The sequence below is a fragment of the Nelumbo lutea genome, chromosome 8 (assembly GCF_056320005.1).
Source record: "Nelumbo lutea isolate HS-2025 chromosome 8, American lotus-T2T, whole genome shotgun sequence".
NCBI lineage: Eukaryota > Viridiplantae > Streptophyta > Magnoliopsida > Proteales > Nelumbonaceae > Nelumbo > Nelumbo lutea.
Genome location: NC_142691.1, coordinates 53,337,391 through 53,358,498, shown reverse-complemented (window position 1 = coordinate 53,358,498; position 21,108 = coordinate 53,337,391). Strand labels below are relative to the sequence as shown.

The following is a 21,108-nucleotide window of genomic DNA, read 5'->3' as shown; positions in this document are numbered from 1 at the left end:
AGATAAGAAGCATCAGAAGGGTCAATCTGCAAGTGTGAATTTGGCTATGGGTCAAAGTGATGATGGTTCAAAACACACATCTACAGTTACTTTCTCTTCCTTGGGACAGACTTCTAATTCCCCTCGAACCGAGTCCTTGGGTTTTACTGCTGATGAGGTAGAGGTACTTAGCCGGGTCCTAGCCCGTTTAAGGACCAATTCTCTTCCATCCTCCTTCCTTGCTAGATCAGGTATTGTCTCTGCCTTTAGTGCTACTAGTTCTATTGATCCTGCCTCTTGGATTATTGATTCTGGTGCAACTGACCACATGACACACATGTCTTCTCTATTTTCTTCCTATCATTTAATGTCTGGCCAAGATAAAATGAGGGCTGCTGATGGTTCTCTCTCTACCATCTCTGGGAAGGGACTGGTTGACCTAAGCAAGGACCTCTCACTAAAATCTATCTTGCATGTTCCCAATCTTTCTTCAAATCTCTTATCTGTTTCCAAGCTTACCAAAAATTTGAATTGTAGCATAACCTTTTTTCCTACTCACAGTGTCTTTCATGACAGTTTGACGAAGAGAACGATTGAGAGCGGTCATGAGTGTGGAGGTCTCTACTACCTTAATGCAAACATCAGTTCGGCCTTGCAAACATCTGCTACGTGTAGTCAGTCCAATGTGGAGTCAATAGCTAGGTTACATCTATGGCATGCTAGGCTAGGTCATTTACCTTTTTCATCCTTGGAAGTGTTGTTTCCAGAACTATTCAAAAGTGTTTCAAGTCAAGAGTTAGTTTGTGAAGTCTATCAACTATCAAAGCAATGTAGAACTGTTTATCCAACTTCAAGTAATGAAATTCGAGCTTCTTTTGACTTAGTCCACGCTGATGTTTGGGGTCCTCCCATTATTTCTGTTGATGGCTTTCGATATTTTATCAGCTTTATTGATCACTATTCTCGATGCACATGGATATACTTATTAAAGGCACGAGAGGAAGTGCCGCAGGTAACCATGACATTTTGCAAAATGATTGAAACACAATTTGGTACGAAGGTTAAACAATTCAGGTCAGATAATGCTGCAGAATATTTTGAAAGGTCCTTGAATCTGTTTATGGAGGATGCTGGAATGATTCATCAGTCATCTTGTGCTAGTACCCCCCAACAGAATGGGGTTGCTGAGCGCAAGTATAGGCACCTATTGGAGACTGCTCGAGCCTTACTATTTCAGCACAAAGTTCCTAAAAGCTATTGGTCTCAAGCAATCCTTACTGCATCATATCTGATAAATCGAATGCCATCCAAGGTATTGGGGATGAAAACTCCTTTCTCTGTTCTTTGCCCCCATCTTCCTGACTTTTCTCTTCCACCGAGAGTCTTTGGTTGTGTATGCTTTGTACATGTCAATGATCCGAAGAAGAACAAATTGGATCCTAGGGCTATAAAGGGAATCTTTTTGGGGTACTCCCCTACTCAAAAGGGATACAAGTGTTATGATCCAGTCAACAAGAAAAAATATGTCACAAAGGATGTGGTATTTTTTGAGTCTCAATCCTATTTTCAATCTTCCCAGAATCCTCTTCAGGGGGAGACTAGTGGGATGGAAGAGGATTCTTTTATTTCCCCATTCTTTGTACCTCTCTTGACCTCAGGTCTTCCATCTTCTCCTCCTGATCCACCTAGTTGTGGTATCCCGGGTAAATCTAGTGAGGCTCCCATTGTACCAGCTACTACTAGTGATGTTGCAAATATTACTGAAGACTCCGGCAAGCTGCAAAGAGATATCAGAATCACCTACAACAGAAGGAAGAAGGGTCCTCTAACTCATGACAGCGACCAATTGGACTTGGATCAACCTGTCTCAGAAACTCTAGGTAATCCTATCAGTTCCTCTGACTTAGATCTTCCTATTGCCCTTCGTAAGTCTACTCGTTCTTGTACTATCAAATACCCCATTGCTGATCTTGTGTCTTACTCACAGTTGTCTCCTCGTTATTGTTCTTTTGTGTCTGCTCTATCTTCTGTGCATGTTCCTACCAGGTATACTGAGGCAGTATCTGACCCAAAATGGAAAGAGGCTATGGATGAAGAAATGAAAGCCTTAATGAAAGCAAGGACTTGGGAATTAGTGATCTACCAGAAGGGAAAGGCACTGTTGGATGCAAGTGGGTGTTCACTATGAAGCACAGGGAGGATGGGTCCATTGAGAGGTACAAGGCTAGACTGGTAGCAAAAGGGTTTACTCAAAAAGAAGGGATTGACTACAAAGAAACTTTTGCTCCAGTGGCAAAACTCAACACAATCCGAGTTCTATTATCTTTAGCTGCAAATTTCTCATGGGAGCTACATCAGTTGGACGTGAAGAATGCTTTCTTGAATGGCGACCTGCATGAAGAGGTGTTCATGGATCCACCACCAGGTTATGTCTTTGGCAAGAAGGTATGTAGATTGAGAAAGGCCCTTTACGGCCTTAAGCAGTCCCCTCGAGCTTGGTTTGAGAAGCGATGTGGAGTCATGAAGAAAGGAGGTTACACTCAAAGTGGAGCAGATCATACCCTATTCATAAGGAAGAGAAATGGCAAACTTACGGCACTTATTGTCTATGTGGATGATATGGTAATTACAGGGAATGATCAGGAAGAGATTAAAAGACTAAAGGAGTTTTTGGTTGCTGAGTTTGAGATCAAAGATTTGGGCCAACTGAGGTACTTTCTTGGGATTGAAGTTGCAAGATCCAAAGAGGGCATCTATATATGTCAGCGGAAATACATCCTTGATCTTCTTCAAGAGACAGGCATGATGGGGTGTAGGCCAGCCGATACTCCAATAGAACAAAATCATGGTCTACAGGTGTTAGTAGGAGAGGACTACCCTGATAAGGAAAGATACCAAAAGCTGGTGGGGAAGTTGATTTACCTGTCCCTTACTCGCCCTGACATTGCTTATGCTGTACATGTTGTCAGTCAGTTCATGCACACTCCTAAGATCCCTCACATGAAAGTTGTGGAAAGGATCCTCAGATATTTGAAGTCTTGCCCGGGGAAAGGAATTCTATTCAGAAAAAACAGTAAAATTGAAGTTGAAGGATATACTGATGCAGATTGGGCTGGCTCTGTTGGGGACAGGAAGTCTACCTCTGGGTACTGTACCTTTGTTGGAGGAAATTTAGTTACATGGAGGAGTAAAAAACAGAATGTGGTTGCGAGATCTAATGCAGAGGCTGAGTACCGAGCTATGGCTCATGGTGTTGCTGAACTCTTATGGCTGAAGATCCTGCTTGGTGAACTTGGAATAAAGATTGAGTGCCCTCTCAAGTTGTACTGTGACAACAAGGCAGCCATCAACATTGCAAATAACCCAGTGCAACATGATAGAACAAAACATATTGAGATAGACCGTCACTTTGTTAGAGAAAGAATTGTCTCAGGAGAACTCTGCATTCCTTATACTCCCTCCGAGATGCAGATTGCAGATGTTCTGACTAAAAGGCTAGCTACAGTGAAATTCGTGGAATTACTTGGCAAGCTAAACATGATTGACATCCATGCTTAGCTTGAGGGGGAGTGTTGGTTCGGCTGTCTTAGTTTGTATGTTTACCTTTTGTTGGGTCTTAAGTCATTAGTTAGTGGGCCTTGTTACTGGGCCTAATCTTACTTAATGTTTATTTTGACTAGGTGTCCCATCACTAATCAGGGGCAGTCTTGTCCATTCATGTAACATTATGTAATGCCTTTATATATAATAGATTAGGGCTGGCCGAAGTGATTTTACTGCCGCCCATTTCATTTCCGTTCCTCTTCTTCTTCCTCTTCTACTCTCATTCGACAGCCCTATTTCAGCAAACACCATCCATAGGTAGTGTTGATTAATATGTGGCTGCCTAGAGTTCACTAGCCAACCCACTATTCTATAGTTTTCTTGCATCCACCTTTCATAGGTAGGGTCTTCCTCTTCCAGTTTCTTCTTGCTCCCAGTAATCTACCCCTATTTCCCTCTACTACGCATATGTATTTTAATTGACTAAGACCAAGCTAAATAATTGGTTCCATCCAACATCACAATGGTCATTGCCCCTAGCAGAGTCTCCATAGGGCCCCATGTCCAAACTCAGAATTTGTGGGATATTTGGTTTCTCCTCTAGTTTTCCCAATTGAGTGAGTGGATGCAAATGAAAATCAAATTAAGGTTTTACTAGGCTAGATTTGCTATTTTAAGAAAAAAACTACTCTTCAATCACCCAAAACTAGTGTTTCACAAGACCCGACAGGATAGGAGGAGAGAAAGTTCAACTGCTCCTACTAGAGGTTTCAGAACTCTGTCCAACATAAACCACACTTAATAGAAATCCAAGAGCCCCCCTTTGATCCCCAAGCACCAGCTTCAATGTGTCTCTAGGACCTGTAACAAGATTTCTCCAATTATCTAGGGTTTTCGGGAAAAAAACTCCCAAAATCTGCCTTGGGCTTCAATTAAGGATGAAAGTCTCGACAAAATCTCTCCAAAAGCCCTCCTAACTGGGCTACATAAGCTACTAATTGATCAGCCGATCAGTTTTCCATATACACTGTATATGGGCTAAGAAAGGAGAAAAATGTTGAAGGAAAGAACCTGCTCTGATACCAAGTTGTGAATCACACCTCCAGTAAATCAGAAAAATATAGAAAAAGATAAGAAAGGAAGAAGGAAAAGTTTCAGCTACAGCTTGTGCTAGAAGAAGAGAAAGGAAGAGAGAAGAGAAGATATTTGGTCCCTTGTCTAATCCTCTCAAGATGTCTCTATTTCTAAATAAAAAAAATACAATTCCTTAGATACCCTTAAAAGCACTAAATAACTAATAAAACAAAGAAAAAAGTGGCCTATAACTAAGGTCCATAACTAAAGAACATTACTTAAAAGAAATAAGGCCACTAAGGCCCATTCGGCCCATTCAAACCAAAGCTGTTTTTTTGTTAACAACACCTACTACTGGCTCAAAGACACAGAACCAACAGTAAAAAGAACTTCAACCACTACCAGCCCGAAAAAAAGGAATGAAAATTTTATCTGTACCAGCCTCAGGTTGAGGAACATCATTGGACATATACCCAAAAAAATGGCAACCACACTTGGAACTTGTACCAGAAAAGAGAAAACAGCACCAATAGTAACAAACCCAGACTTGTTTATCTGTTAACAACACCTATTACCAGATGGAAGACACAGAACCAGCAGTAAAAACAACTTCAATCACCACCAGCCCAAAAAAGGATAGAGAAAAATCTTTCAGCTGATCCTCTGTCTGTGTGCTACTAAACAACTGATGTTCAGGGGGAAACAACACTCCTCAAGCACCAAACACACCACTACACTAATTGCCAGTTCCGAAACTTGGTGCGAAATCTATAAAACAAGGCACAACACAAAGCCAAATGGATCTCAGACCTCAAAAACAGAACACTGAGGAAACTCCTCCACGAACTCAAAACCTCATCATACAAAGAGAGTAAACACCAAAAACAATATCCCTTTTGGTTGTACATTTGGTTCTACAACCAAAAGGAAGAAAAGAATAGCAGAAATCACCTACTCAATCAGATCCTTTTCAGATTTGGAAGTTCCAGTTGATTCTAGAGAAAATCGGCGAGGGAGAAAAGAAAGAAAGGCTGACACAAGCTTCAACTTCTGTCAATCCTGCTCTGATACCATCTAGAAGTAAAGAGGGGAAGGGAGAAGAAGAGACAGAAGAGAAAGAAGAAAGAATATTTTCCAAGTGTCAGTGGTGGCATCCAGACTGACTTATGTACTTGGGTTCTTAAAAAGATGTAAGAAATAACTAGAATGATCAGTCCTAACAACATTACTTTTACACCAAGTAATGACCCTCTAAAACATCCAAAAATTATAAATGAGATTTTATTTATTGAAAAAACTTCTGCACCTTCTATGCTGAAACAAAAAGAGCCTTACAATGATCTTAATTCTTATAGGCAGCTTTTCATTATGGTCATTTTGAGTCGTTTTCGTTAAACATGTAATTGAATTTCTTTCAGCATTCCCTGAAGTTTTATTGGTAGATTCTGTTTTTTCCTAATATTTACCCTATCCTACCCTAAATTTTCAAACCTCTTGGTGAAACTTCCCCATTCCTATATGACAAAATTTCTAAAGATTTGAAAGTCTTAAACTTCTCTTACATTTCTAAGTTGGGATTTGGTTTCAAAGTAACTGACGTTAGACAAGAAGATATAGATGGAGACTGGGATGAGGTATTTTTACATTTTTCCATTTCTTCTTTCACTTTTGCTTGTAAGGAAAACTAATAAAAATAAGAAAATTTTGTTTTATTACCAATCAAAAGAATATTTTAATACATCTTTTTGCTTAACCCCCGAAAGAACATGATATTGATGTAATTTCTTTAAAATTTATATTTGAAAACTTTGATTATATTTTGCATTTATATTTGCTGGTTTAATTACTGTTACTGTTGTAGGGTATAATAGGATTCATTTGTGGTTCCAAGGGACTTGATAGTTCAGGCCTTAGCTCTTCAGCTGCTGTAAGTTTATTTCTTCTTTACCTATCTGATTTCAATTTTATCCTGCATGAATTTGATAGAAAACCAAATTATAATGCCTAGTAATATTTTTGATGTTTATGATAAACCTGAAGATTCAACCAATAAAATGAATCTGATGCACCCCAATGTCCCAAAAAAGTGAATCCTTACACAAGGAAAATATGCAATGATTTTCTTATTGATAACTGTTCCAAAGTTTTTTAATTTGTAAACAAAAAAGAATGATGTTCAGCATAATATGTGTCCAATTGCCCCTTGAGATAGTTGTAATGATGTGCCTTGTTATTAGAAGAGGGGCAAACTTGTCTTCTTATCTATGTTTATGTCACCCTAATAAAGAGTGGGGGTTTTTCCAGTCCCATAACTCATGTCCAACTTGTCACATAACTCATTTTGTCACAGATAATGAAGTTCTTTAGTGAGAACATTAGCTAGTTGCTCATTGGAGCTGACATAAGTTGTACATACTTCACCCCTGTCAAGTTTCTCCCTGATGAAATGTTTGTCCACTTCAATGCACTTAGTCTCTATCATGCAAAATTGTTTGCAGCTAAATTTATGGTTAATTTATTGTCACAATAATGTCATAGTGTCAATAAGATGACAGTAGAGAGTCTAGCACCAGGTTTCAGGGGTGTCAATGAATAAATTTGACCCCCAGCCCTAAAGACCCATAAACCTGAAGATTCAACCAATAAAATGAATCTGATGCACCCCAATATCCCAAAAAAGTGAATCCTTACACAAGGAAAATATGCAATGATTTTCTTATTGATAACTGTTCCAAAGTTTTTTAATTTGTAAACAAAAAAGAATGATGTTCAGCATAATATGTGTCCAATTGCCCCTTGAGATAGTTGTAATGATGTGCCTTGTTATTAGAAGAGGGGCAAACTTGTCTTCTTATCTATGTTTATGTCACCCTAATAAAGAGTGGGGGTTTTTCCAGTCCCATAACTCATGTCCAACTTGTCACATAACTCATTTTGTCACAGATAATGAAGTTCTTTAGTGAGAACATTAGCTAGTTGCTCATTGGAGCTGACATAAGTTGTACATACTTCACCCCTGTCAAGTTTCTCCCTGATGAAATGTTTGTCCACTTCAATGCACTTAGTCTCTATCATGCAAAATTGTTTGCAGCTAAATTTATGGTTAATTTATTGTCACAATAATGTCATAGTGTCAATAAGATGACAGTAGAGAGTCTAACACCAGGTTTCAGGGGTGTCAATGAATAAATTTGACCCCCAGCCCTAAAGACCCTTTATTATATTATGAATATTTACAACTAAGCCCGTATGAGCTTAAAATAATTTACAAGAAAGCCCTTATAGGCCAATGGGATTACAAGAAAGCACTTATAGGACTGAAAGAGAAAAATTAAGTAATAAGAAATACAATACAGCAGGGGCTATAATATTAGAATACATCAATACTCTCCGCACATACGACCTTCATCAAAGCCTAATTCTCCTAACAAAATTTTTATCCAACTCCAACTCCATCAGTCATGGATCTATATTCAGCTTCAGTACTAGACCTTACAACACACTTTGTTTTTTTGCTTCTCCAAGTGACCCAATTTCCACCCACAAAGGTACAATACCTACTGTTGACAGATGTTGTTGTACACTGGTTTTGTACCGCAGGGGTATTTCTGTAATTTTTTTCCATTCTTTATGTTGTATGACCAGTATAGTATAAATAACAACTGCTTCACTCGCCTGAAGCATTCTTTTGAGGCATCCAGTCCTCTCGCCTCTCCTCTCTTCTCTTCCTCTCTTCCTCCTCTCTTCTCTTGTTCAACATGGTATCAGAGCAGGTTCATCCAGGCCTGAAAACAAATTAGTTGAGGTCATTCTCCAATGCCGAGTAGGTTGCCTCTTCATCTCCTAGAAGCTGTATCCCTGATGTTCGACTTCAAGAAGGAAGAAGGTGCTGGCCTGACTGTTCAACTTCCTAGCGCAGAAAAGAGTTCTGGTACAGAGTCTTTTCATCTTCCAGCCCAGATGCTGTTTTCCTTGATTGCTCGGCTGTAGAGAGGCTGTCACCTGATGTACGAAGAGGATGTTCTGGTTTGCAGAGAGGCTGGCGTTTAAGAAGGTACTGTTCATCTACTGTTCGGGTGCCCCGGTGTTCAACTGAGGTTGTTTTTTGTTGTTTTCTTCTTGCACCCTTTGATGGACTGTTGGTGCCCTAAAAAATCCGAATGTGGTGTTCTCCTCTTGTGTGTTACTACTATTTGGCTACATTGTTGATGGACTGAAGTTTTTTTTTTTTTCTCCCATTGACTGTTCTTGCTGTTCGGATACATTGTTGATCTTAGTGACTATTCTGCTACCCTGAAGTTGGTGTCAGCCGATTAGGTATGTGGTGAACTATCACCTTGTATCTTTCTTTCTACTAAGGAGTTGTATGAAAACTGTAAAACCATAGGTCATATAGACCTGGTTATGTACTGCAATTGCAGTGTTTGTATGTTTGTAGGTCATACAGACTAGTCCAAGTGCTGCAGCAATAGTGTTTATTCTTGGCTCTCTGTGAAACTGTAGGTCAGAAGTACCTAGTTGTATGCTGAAATAGCAAGTGTTTCTTCTTTTGTGGACTGAAGGGCATAAGATCCCTTTTCTGTAGCAGCTCTGTGAGGCAGTGTGCCTTGGGTGTTGTGTGTTCTTAAACCTGAAATCATGAATAGTGAAGATTTAGCCACATCTGGAATCTCCACAATGCTGAATGGAATGAGTGGGGGTGGCAACCTATCCTTCCCTATGGCTGTTGTTCCTCTTGATGGATTAAATTATCTAGAATGGTCAAGAGGGATCAAGTTATACATCACTGCAAAGGGGAAAATAGCCTATATTAATGGAAGAATCAAAGAACCACCCTATGGGAATGCTGAATATGATAGGTGGGATCAGGAGAACAGTATGGTAATGTCTTGGCTCTTGGTCTCCATGCAACCACAAATAAGAAAGAACTTCATGTGGGCTGAAACTGCAAATGAGATCTGGGAACAAGCAAAATCCACATATTCAGAACTATGACACTATGCCATGATCTATCAACTGCAAGCAACATCATCTACTTGTCGACAGGGAGAGAGAAGTTTATCAGTATATTACTCTGACTTGACCTCTGTCTGGAAGGAATTGGACCATTACCAGAATGTTGATTGGAAGTGTGATGAGGATGCCAAACTGTACAAGAAACTTGTCTCACAACAAAGAGTATTTGCCTTCTTGCATGGTCTAAATCCTATGTATGAGTCCATTAGAATACAAATTCTTAGTTCTAAGGATCTTCCATCAATTCAGGAAGTCTATGCTCTTGTTCAATCTGAAGAGAGTAGAAGGAACTTGATGAACAACACTGGTGGGGATGCAATTCTGTTGGCAGCAAAAGGGGGTGTCTTTACTAGTGTGGGATCTCCTTCCAAGAGAGGGGGTCTCCAGAAAAAAACAGAAGATAAGGAAAAATTGTTGTGCACTAATTGTCAGAAACCCCGACACACCAAAGATACCTGTTGGGATCTCCATGGGAAACCAAAATGGGCTCAAGATCTGACTAAGAAGCAAGGCTTAGATGTGAATAAAAGGTCCGAGCAGCAAGGTACAAAGAAACACCACATGGCCAACATGGTTACTCGGGAGAATCAGCCCCCCATTCCTACTGACTCAAACACATCTCTCTGGATCTGACCCAAGGGAGGATATTGTAAACTCCTTCTGTGACCATCTAGAGCTCTATGGTAGAGCAATTCGTCAGATGGATGTTCCTCCCACAACCTCATTTGCATCCACGTCAGGTAGCCCTACCACAGTTTTCCATGTTGCTTCTCACAACTTTGACTCTCCATGGATCATTGATTCTGGAGCGTCAAAACACATGACTGGTATGTCCTCTTATTTTCAAACCTATCACCCTCTTTCTTGAAAAGACAAAGTGAGACTAGCTGATGGATCATAAACTTCCATAGCTGGTCAAGGAACTCTCTCTCTTCCTTTTGGTCTTACACTTCCTGATGTTCTTCATGTTCCAAATTTCCCATGAATTTCTTCTCAGTTAGTAGTGTTACTAATTCCTTAAACTGTTCCGTAACCTTTTTCCCTTCTTATAGTGTGATTCAGGATCTGGCCTCGGGGAGGACGATTGGTAGGGGACGTATGGTTGATGGACTCTACATGCTGGAGAATACGGTTGGTCTTCATGTTACAGAGTCTATGAGTCAATTCAGAAAGAGTAAAGTGTACTTATGGCATTGTCGTCTTGGTCATTTGTCTTTTGAGTCCTTCAAAGTTGTATTCCCAGAACTGTGTAAGTCAATGTCCGCTTCTGATTTCTCTTGTCAAATGTGTCAGTTAAGCAAGCATTGTAGAACTCATTTTCTTCAGAAAAATAGTAAATCTGAGTTTCCTTTTCACATTGTTCATTCTGATGTATTGGGCTGTTGAGGGCCGGGGAATAGGATCTCGTCATGGGTCGGTCCACGCGGAAAACCTCCTGTTTTCCCTTGTTCCTTCCTACTCTTGATGAACCTATCTTGGCGCCTCTGGTGATTTGTTCAAGAGATCACCAACTCTCCTAACTCACTTCTTCAACTGAATATTCGATATCTCATTCAATAATGGGGTCTCCTTAAATAGGAGATTACAAGAGTCCTAATCAAAGGGAGTCTCCTTGCTGAATAGGGAGACTTCCAGTTCTATCTTGCTAAGGATAAGATAAGCTAATCCTAATCTGATAAGCTACTAACAAGATAAGATAAGAGATAAGAACAACAAGATAAGAACAAGCAAAATGAGCTAATCTAATCTAGATAAGGCTGCTATTGCCGAACCAGGTAGGATGAGCATCACTGAATCATTGCTGCTGCTGGCGGTGGGTCAGGTGCCTGTTGCTGCCGGCAACGATGGTAGTTAGAGAAGCGGTCGACTACCACGAAGAGGACTGATTTGCCACCTACCTTGGGTAGTCCCTCAATGAAGTCCATGGAGATATCGGCCCAGATCTGTGTCGGGACGAAAAGGGGCTGAAGGAGGCCTGCCGGGTGCAGGTTTTCCCATTTGTGCTGTTGGCATGTGGAGCAATTCTGGACAAAATCTCGAATAGAAGTCTTCATACCTCGCCAATGGAAATCAGCCCGGACGTGGTGTAGTGTTTTTTGAATGCCCTCGTGGGTAGAGTTATGGATGCTGGTGATGATGGTGGGGATCAACGGGCAGTCTGGTGGAAGATGGACTCGTCCCTTATACAGTACCAACCCGTCTTGAAGTGACCAATTAGGGTGGGTAGTGCCGGACTAGATCTTCTGTAGCAAGAGCGACCATTCCGGGGACTGTGGTGCTGCCTTCTTAATGTCGTCAAGCAGAGAGATCCGAGGTTGGGAAATGCTACACAGAACCATCGCGTCTTCATCTCGCCTAGACAAGGCATCAGCTATGCGATTTGAGGATCCTGCTTTATATTCCACCCGGAAGTCAAACCCAAGCAGTTTGCTAACCCAATGCTGCTGATAGGAAGTAGTGAGACGCTGCTCTAACAGGTATTTGAGGCTGTAATGATCAGTTTTGACGACGAACGACCGCCCCCACAAATATGGCCTCTAGTGTTGGACGGCTCGGGCTAGGCCAATTAGTTCGCGCTCATAGGCTGGAAGATTTAGGTGCCGGTCGGCCAGTCTGCGGCTTAAGAAAGCAATCTGGTACCCTTGCTGCTGTAGTACGGCCCCGATACCCACTCCGGAAGCATCGCACTTGACTATAAATTCGAGGGCGAAATTAGGTAATTGCAAGACAGGGGTGGAAGACAGGGCATTTCTCATTGTCAGGAAAGCTTCATCTGCTACGTCGTCCCACCGGAAGGAATTTTTCTTCAACAGGATGGTTAACGGGGCTGCCAACACTCCATAGTTCTGTACAAATTTGCGGTAGTAACCCGTTAAACCGAGGAACCCACGTAAGGCCTTGGCTGATTGAGGTTTGGGCCATTCTTTTATAGCCTGAATCTTGGAACTATCAACTGTCACACCCTACCCATGGATGACGTGGCCGAGATAAAGAACCTGTCGCTCCCGAAGGAGCACTTGGACCATTTCAGGAATAATTTGTGTTGGCGTAGGAGCTCGAAAACTGTCCTCTAATGGTGGACATGCTCTACCCATGAATTGTTGTAAACGAGGATATCATCAAAGAAAACTAAAACAAATTTGCATAGATGGGGCTGGAATACCTCGTTCATTAGTGACTGAAATGTAGATGGGGCGTTGGAGAGTCCGAATGGCATGACTAAAAATTCAAAGTGGCCATGGTGGGCGCGAAAAGCAGTCTTCTTCACGTCACCGGGAGCCATGCAAACTTGGAAGTATCTGGACCTGAGGTCCAACTTAGAGAAATACTGGGCACCATGCAACTGGTCCAACAGTTCATCCACAACGGGAATAGGGAACTTATCTTTGATCGTCCGGTCATTGAGTTCTCTATAGTCAACACAGAACCTCCACGTTCCATCCTGCTTCGCCACCAACAGAACCGGTGAAGAGAAGGGGGAGTGACTTTTGCGTATGATTCCTTGGTTCAGCATCTCTGTACATTGTTTCTCTATCTCGTCCTTCTGTAAGTGAGGGTAGCGATAAGGCCGGACAACGACTGGTGCTGAACCTGCCACCAAAGGAATACGATGGTCGCAAGCTCGGGGAGGGGGGAGGCTCTTGGGTTCCTGGAACAGATCTGAAAACTCGGCGAGAAGTTTTTTCATGGCTGCTGGTTCTGTCTGAAGTGCATGGACCTGTAGTGTCCTTTCTTTAACCCTTCAACCGTGCCATGAAACTTGCTTTCCATTTAGGTGGAAGGTCATGGTGAGTGCGCTGAAGTCCCACAAAATCGGGACTAGGGTAATTAACCACTTGACCCCTAGAACAATATCGAACCCATCCAATGAAAGTACAAATAAATCAGCAAGAAACAGTTCAGAATTGACCTGTACCGGCACGTCCTTACAAATTCCTGGACTGTGAACTCTCTCACATTTGCGCGGCTACTTGTAGTCGCGGTCGAAGCTCCATTGGCAGTTTTAACTGAAGGGCGGCATGTTCACTTATGAAGTTGTGTGTACTCCCTGAATCGATGAGAATGTGCACCGGTTGACCTGCTATCTGTGCCTGTAACTGCATGGTCTGAGAAGTTTTAATGCCGGTGATCGCATAGAGAGAGATCTCTGGCTCGAATATGACTGGTTCTTCTTCCTCCTCCTCTTGTTCATCGATGAGGAGGAAAAAAAGCCTCTTGCATCTATGTCCTGCCGAGTAGAGGTCATCACAGTTGAAACATTGACCTCTTGCTCGTTGTTTTGCCATTTCTGCCCTGGTTAGATGCTTAATGGGTGGAGCGGCCATGTTGCTACTTGTACTTGTCATTGGTCTAGAGGCGGTGGTGGTGGGAGATTTCAGTTCTCAGCTGGTAGCAGAAGAGGGGGTCGTTGCTGCTGATCTTGGGGGTACCCATGAGTTTGGTGGCCGACCCACATTAAAAATTTCGCGGCTGAGCTGCAGTTTGCGCTCAAACACGCGGGCTAAGTTCATGGCTGTGACCAAATTTGGGGGATTCAGCATCTTGACATCCACCCACAGGGGTTCTAATAGCCCTGCCGTGAACATATCCACTTGCTGGTCGGGTCGCATGGAGGATGCCCTCGCGAGGAGGGTTTGGAACTGCCAACCACTGTGCCGGTCTGTTTAAGGTTAATCAGCTCACCCAGTGGGTTGCTGGTCAATGGGGGTCCGAACCTAAGAAGGCAATAGGACTTAGTTGAAAAACAGCCCACTTGATGTATGGAACTGTTTGAGATTAGATGCAAACCAAAAAATGAACAAACAGGAGAAGAAGAGAAGAGAGAGCTGGCGGCAATGAGTGTTAGAGAGTAAGAAGTTCGAACATAACCACTCTCTAACACTCTAAACATCTTATTAATAAGTTAATCTTTGACAAATTACAGAGAGGCCCTTGAGTGAGCAGGAAAATACAAAAAAACAGAATATTACAGAGTATGGGCCCAGAATAAGGCCCACAACAGAGAGAAACATAACATAACATGAAATGACAGTCTATGGGCCATTCGGCCCATCTTCTCTACACTCCCCCTCAAGCTGAGCATAGATATTAATCATGCCCAGCTTGCCAGTGTCATGTTGAAGCCTTGCCTTGGAAATGCCCTTGGTGAGAAAATCTACCAGTTGTCCTTCAGAAGTAATGAATGGAAGACACACTTCACCGGAGGAGACTCTTTCACGAATAAAGTGTCTATCAACCTCAATATGTTTGGTTCTATCATGTTGTACCGGGTTGTGAGCAATGTTGATGGCAGCCTGATTATCACAGTACAACATCATGGGTTTGTCATGATCTACCCCAAGTTCTTCCATTAAGGACCTTAGCCACAATAATTCCGAGACTCCATGTGCCATGGCTCTATATTCTGCTTCTGCGGAGAATCGAGCCACAACTGTTTGTTTCTTACTCCTCCAAGAGACAACATTACCAGCCACCAGACTGCAATACCCTGAAGTAGATCTTCTATCATCAATATTTCCAGCCCAATCAGCATCAGTATAGGCTTCAAGTTTCAGATGACCATGTTTGGCAAATAGAATTCCTTTTCCTGGAGAGCCTTTCAGATAGCACAAAATCCGTTCTGCTGCTACCATATGGGTATCTCTAGGAGCATGCATGAACTGGCTAATGCAACTGACAGCATACGCGATATCTGGCCTAGTCATGCACAGGTACAAAAGCTTCCCAAGAAGTCTCTGAAAGACCCCTTTGTCTTCCAACAAAGTTCCATCCGAAGCTGAAAGTTTGTGACTCATATCAATAGGAGTTGCAGCTGGTCTTGCACCCAATTTTCCAGTTTCAGACAACAAATCAAGGACATATTTCCTCTGGGAAATAAGAATCCCATCCCTGGATCTGGCAACTTCTATGCCAAGGAAATATCTCAACTCCCCCAGATCCTTAATCTCAAATTCTGTACGGAGGAAAGACTTAAGGCCCAGAATGCCAGAGGCATCATCACCAGTCACTATAATGTCATCAACATACACAATGAGATACACTGTTAGAGACCCACTTTTCTTCACAAAAAGAGTATGATCTGACTGTGTCTGAACATAGCCGAATTTAACAAGTGCAGCTCTAAATCTCTCAAACCAGGCTCTAGGAGATTGTTTGAGGCCATAAAGAGATTTATTCAGTTTACATACCTTTCCTTGCATATCTTTCCCATACATTCCTGGAGGAAGACACATGTAGACCTCCTCATGTAAGTCACCATTCAGAAATGCATTCTTTACATCTAACTGATAGAGAGGCCAATCAAAGTGAGCTGCCAGAGATAAAAGAACCCTCACAGATGTCATCTTAGCAACAGGGGCAAAAGTCTCCAGATAGTCAATCCCATATGTCTGTGTATAGCCCTTTGCAACAAGTCTGGCCTTGTACCTCTCAATAGTCCCATCTGCCCTGTATTTAATGGTAAAAACCCACTTGCATCCAACTGGATCCTTCCCTTCAGGCAAATCCACCACCTCCCAAGTACCATTTTCATGTAGAGCATCCATTTTAGCCTGCATGGCATCTCTCCATTTTGGAATCCCAAGAACTTCTGATACAGACCTAGGAATGGGGTTAGAAGCAACTGAAGAGAGGTAGGCACAATATGAAGGGGAAAGTAGGTCATAAGAAAGGTGTTTGGAAATGCAGTGTGCAGTACACTTCCGCTTTCCTTTCCTAACAGCAATGGGGACATCAAGATCTGGGAAGGGGGATTCCAAGGGAGCTGAAGCAATACCTGTTATCTCATCTGTGATTGGGAGGGTATGAGCCTCATCTGTTGTAAGGGAAACCACTTGCTCATTCCTGGATCTCTGCCTTTGATACACTTTGGGATTATGGGTAGGACGAGGAGGTAAAGAAATAGGAGCACTAGGACAAGAGGAATGAAGTGGTTGATCCTCCTTTGATTCATTTTGTGAGGATACAGATTTGTCAAGACACTGAACTGGGACAGGAAGGGGAAGAGCAAAAACTTGTGACAGACTCTCCCCCTGTTGACAATGTCCTTCCTGAGAGGAACCATAAAAAGGAGAAAGTTCATCAAAGGTAACATCCATAGAGACATGTCTGGTGCCAGTCTTTGGATCAAAACAACAATAACCCTTTTGTGTGGGGGAGTAACCGAGGAAGATGCATTTGTGGGCTTTTGGTTCAAACTTGTGTCTCTGCACACTTGGAATGTGAACATAACAGGTACAACCAAACACACGAAGAGGAATTGGGATGAAGAAGACTGAAGGGGGATTTAAACCCTAAAACCCTAGATGGCATACGGTTTATGAGATAGGTAGCAATAAGTACAGCATCACCCCAAAATCTTGTGGGAACATGTGAGGCAAATAAAAGGCTCCTTGCAACTTCAACAATATGTCTATTTTTTCTCTCAGCAACTCCATTTTGTTCAGGGGTTCTAACACAGGAGCTTTGGTGAATAACCCCCATGTCAGAGAGATACAAGGATAAGCTCTTCTCAAAATACTCTTTTGCATTGTCAGATCTGAAAACCTTAATTCTGGTACCAAATTGAGTCAAAACAAGCTCATGAAATTGCCTCACAAGTCTCGGGACTTCGTCTCGGGATTTCATTAAGTATATCCAAGTGAATCTAGAAAAGTCATCAATGAACAGGATAAAGTATTTGTAGCCCCCCATAGAGGATAAGTGGTAAGGCCCCCACACATCAGAGTGTACAATATGAAAAAGAAAAGAGGATCTTTTATTGCTCACAGGGTAATTTTTTCTACAATGCTTTGACAACTGACATGACTCACAATTGAGACTGGACACACTGACTCCCTTAAACAGTTTGGGAAGCAAATGACTTAAAGCAGAAAAAGGTAAATGACCCAACCGACAATGACAACATAATTTGACTGACTGACTCTGAAGAAGTAGAACCAAAAGCAGCATTCTTGGGATGATCAAAGCATTGGCCAGGGGTGTCGAGCAAGTATATTCCATTCGCTTCATGGCCACTCCCAATCACCTTCCGAGACTTCAGGTCCTGAAACACACAGTGAGAAGGGAAAAAGGTTACACAACAATTCAATGACTTGGTCAAGCTACTTACAGATAACAAGTTGGTATTTAACTTAGGTACATGAAGAGTGGAAGATAAAAGTAAAGAGCCTGTAGGCTTGACAGTTCCCTTGCCAGAAATGGGGGCAAGAGAACCATCAGCTAAGGTGATTTTGTCACGACCAGGAAGCAAATCATATGACACAAACAAAGTGGAAAGGTTGGTCATGTGATCAGAAGCACCTGAGTCAATGATCCAAGGGGTCTTGGGATTACCTGAGGTAAATGCATGGTTAGCAGAAGCCCTTATACCTGAGTGAGCAAATGCAGAGGTGGCTGGACTTCCAGAAGGGTTGGATGATGAAGTTACACCTTCAAGCTGGCTGATCATCCTTCCAAACTTCTCATAATCAGCTTTCATGGCTTCCAATTGTGCACTCGCAGACTCAAACTCTGTATCTGTACTGGTGGCTGTATGTGCACTTCCTGTCTTTCTACTGTCATTCTTCTTCTGGAATCGGATAGGGACAAGACTGGGATGCAATTTCCAGCACTTGTCCTTAGTGTGTTTCGGCTTCTTGCAATATTCACACACCACCTCCTTCTTTCCTGTGCCACTGGGGGCTCCTGTAACCCCTTTGGGTTTGATTCCCATATTTGCAAAATGATCATTGATACTGACCCCTTGAACCTGCACTTGCCTCCTGCTTTCTTCACTGCTGACCAAAGCATATGCTTGAGACAATGAAACATCTTCCTTGGACAAGATGTTTTGCTTTGTAATGTCATATTCAGAATTCAGCCCTGTCAAGAACTCAAAGACCCTATTCCTTTCAACCAATTTCCTATATGTTTCAGCATCCTTAGGGGTATCCCATGTCATGGCCTCTATCAAATCAATCTCTTGCCATATAGATTTTAGGGCTGAGAAGTATGCTGCAAGTGACTTCTCCCCCTGTCTTAGATTCTTCACATCACTTTTCAGTTTGTAAGCTCTGGCAACATTCAACTTCTGGGAGTAAGTTTCTGCAACACTATCCCAGATTTCTTTAGCCGAGTTCATCCACAAGTAATGTTGGCTAATCTGTGGCTGCATTGAGTTCACAAGCCACCCAATCACTGTGTAATTCTCCTGCACCCATTTCTCATAAGAGGGATCCTCCTCTGGGGGAGCTTTCTTGCTCCCAGAGATAAACCCCCACTTTCCTCTACTGCAAATATGAATTTTTACGGATTGTGACCAGGCCAAATAATTGGTTCCATCCAATTTAACTGTAGTTACAGCCAACAAGGAATCAGTTGTAGTTCCCAAATTATGTCCATATTCAGCAGTGCTCTTGTTCTCAATTTCTGAGAAGTCCATTATGTAACAACTTCAATTAGGGTTTCGACAGGCCTTTAAAAGTGATCTGATTTCAAAGAACTCAGATTGAGTTGAAACAATAGCAAACACAACAACACACAAACTCAGTTCAGAACTGACAGCCGTGAGAACCAAGTTCGGTGGCAGCACTTTCAAAGAGGAGAAACTCTGATTCAGCCTTCAAGGAACAATCAGTAGGCCTCCAAACAATATGTATTCTTGGTTCCCAACAATAATTTCCCAAGGAGAACAAAGAAAACAGTCCACAGTACCTAAGAGGACTTTTTACAAACACTATGTATGCAACAGTCAACACTTCACTGTTAACAAGCAGAAATCACTTCAAGAACACTTTGTCTAAGTCCAAGAAGCAGCTGAACTAAAGTAGAGGCTTGTACCACTCAATTTAGATCAGTTTTTTTTGGCAGTTTGGAAGCCCAATAACAGCCGAACCACACTTCCAGAATAACCCAGAAATCAGTCCAGCAACAGTGCGCCGAATGGAGGTGTTTTGAATGCTTTAACAGTCCTCCCAAATAACAATAAATAACTCAGCAAAGAACTGAGAAAAGACTTACAGCAAGAGAGTCTCTGGTTTGAACTATAAACCAGGCCGAACACTTGTTCTCTAAGATAACTTCGAAAGTCCTTTTCTCTGATTTCAAATCAGGCCAAACAACTTGCTCTCTGATTCTTCCTGGTCACCGAACCCTTCTCCAAGTGTATAGAAACTTGGGCACCCTCCAATGACCTCCAAGAACCAGGCGGATGACTGTAAACTTTCAGCCCTAGAACCTCCTCATGTAATTGGCTGAACTAGAACCACATGAGGGACACGCCAAGCAATGGCCCGCTCTGATACCAAGTTGAAAAACAGCCCACTTGATGTATGGAACTGTTTGAGATTAGATGCAAACCAGAAAATGAACAAACAGGAGAAGAAGAGAAGAGAGAGCTGGTGGCAATGAGTGTTAGAGAGTAAGAAGTTCGAACATAACCACTCTCTAACACTCTAAACATCTTATTAATAAGTTAATCTTTGACAAATTACAGAGAGGCCCTTGAGTGAGCAGGAAAATACAAAAAAACAAAATATTACAGAGTATGGGCCCAGAATAAGGCCCACAACAGAGAGAAACATAACATAACATGAAATGACAGTCTATGGGCCATTCGGCCCATCTTCTCTACAGACTTAAACTAGGGCCAACTGAGCCTGGGTTCTTCTTGCTCTAACCGATCAAACCAAAGTTGTGCTTCCTCTGTTAAGTGAAAGGTGGCTAGACTTACCTTATCCCGGTCATTTGTCCGTTGGTTCCGAAAAAATTGCTCGCAGCAATACAGCCAGCCTAAGGGGTCTCCGTTGCCATTGTATGACGGGAATTCCAGCCTACTGTACTTGGGGACGACTGCGGTTCTTTGGCTAACGGACTTTTTCTAGCTAGAAGACTCTGGCAGATCTGGTCGGCGGCCATTGGCGGCTGTCCCTCCTTCAGAGTTCCCTTCCCTGCTAGAAAGGAATAGCTCCATCAGACGTCGCAGCTCTCACTTCGTCTTTGATCTCACGGACTTCGGAGCTGGTCTCCACGAGTTGGTGCTCAAGGTCGTGGACCCTGGATGGTAGCTGCTCCAGATCACCCATGACGCCTTGCTCTGATACCAAGTTGTTGAGGGCCCGAGAATAGGATCTCATCACGGGTCAGTCCACGAGGAAAACCTCCTATTTTCCCTTGTTCCTTCCTGCTCTTGATGAACCTATCTTGGCGCCTCTGGTGATTTGTTCAAGAGATCACCAACTCTCCTAACTCACTTCTTCAACTGAATATTCAATATCTCATTCAATAATGGGGTCTCCTTAAATAGGAGATTACAAGAGTCCTAATCAAAGGGAGTCTCCTTGCTGAATAGGGAGACTTCCAGTTCTATCTTGTTAAGGATAAGATAAACTAATCCTAATCTGATAAGCTACTAACAAGATAAGATGAGAGATAAGAACAAGCAAAATGAGCTAATCTAATCTAGATAAGGTTGTTGTTGCCGAACTGGGTAGGATGAGCATCACTGAATCACTGCTG

General features: G+C 42.3%; 1 protein-coding gene across 13 annotated transcripts in view; it reads left to right on the top strand.

The window, feature by feature from the left end:
* The window catches only part of GALAK (galacturonic acid kinase), a 116,319-nt gene that overhangs the window by 47,537 nt on the left and 47,674 nt on the right, over positions 1 to 21,108 (top strand). For all 13 annotated transcript variants that reach the window (XM_088958758.1, XM_088958756.1, XM_088958761.1 and 10 more), the window contains one exon: positions 6,458 to 6,523. In XM_088958758.1, coding sequence (XP_088814884.1) covers positions 6,458 to 6,523 — 66 coding nt within the window. The remainder of the gene's footprint in view (positions 1 to 6,457; positions 6,524 to 21,108) is intronic.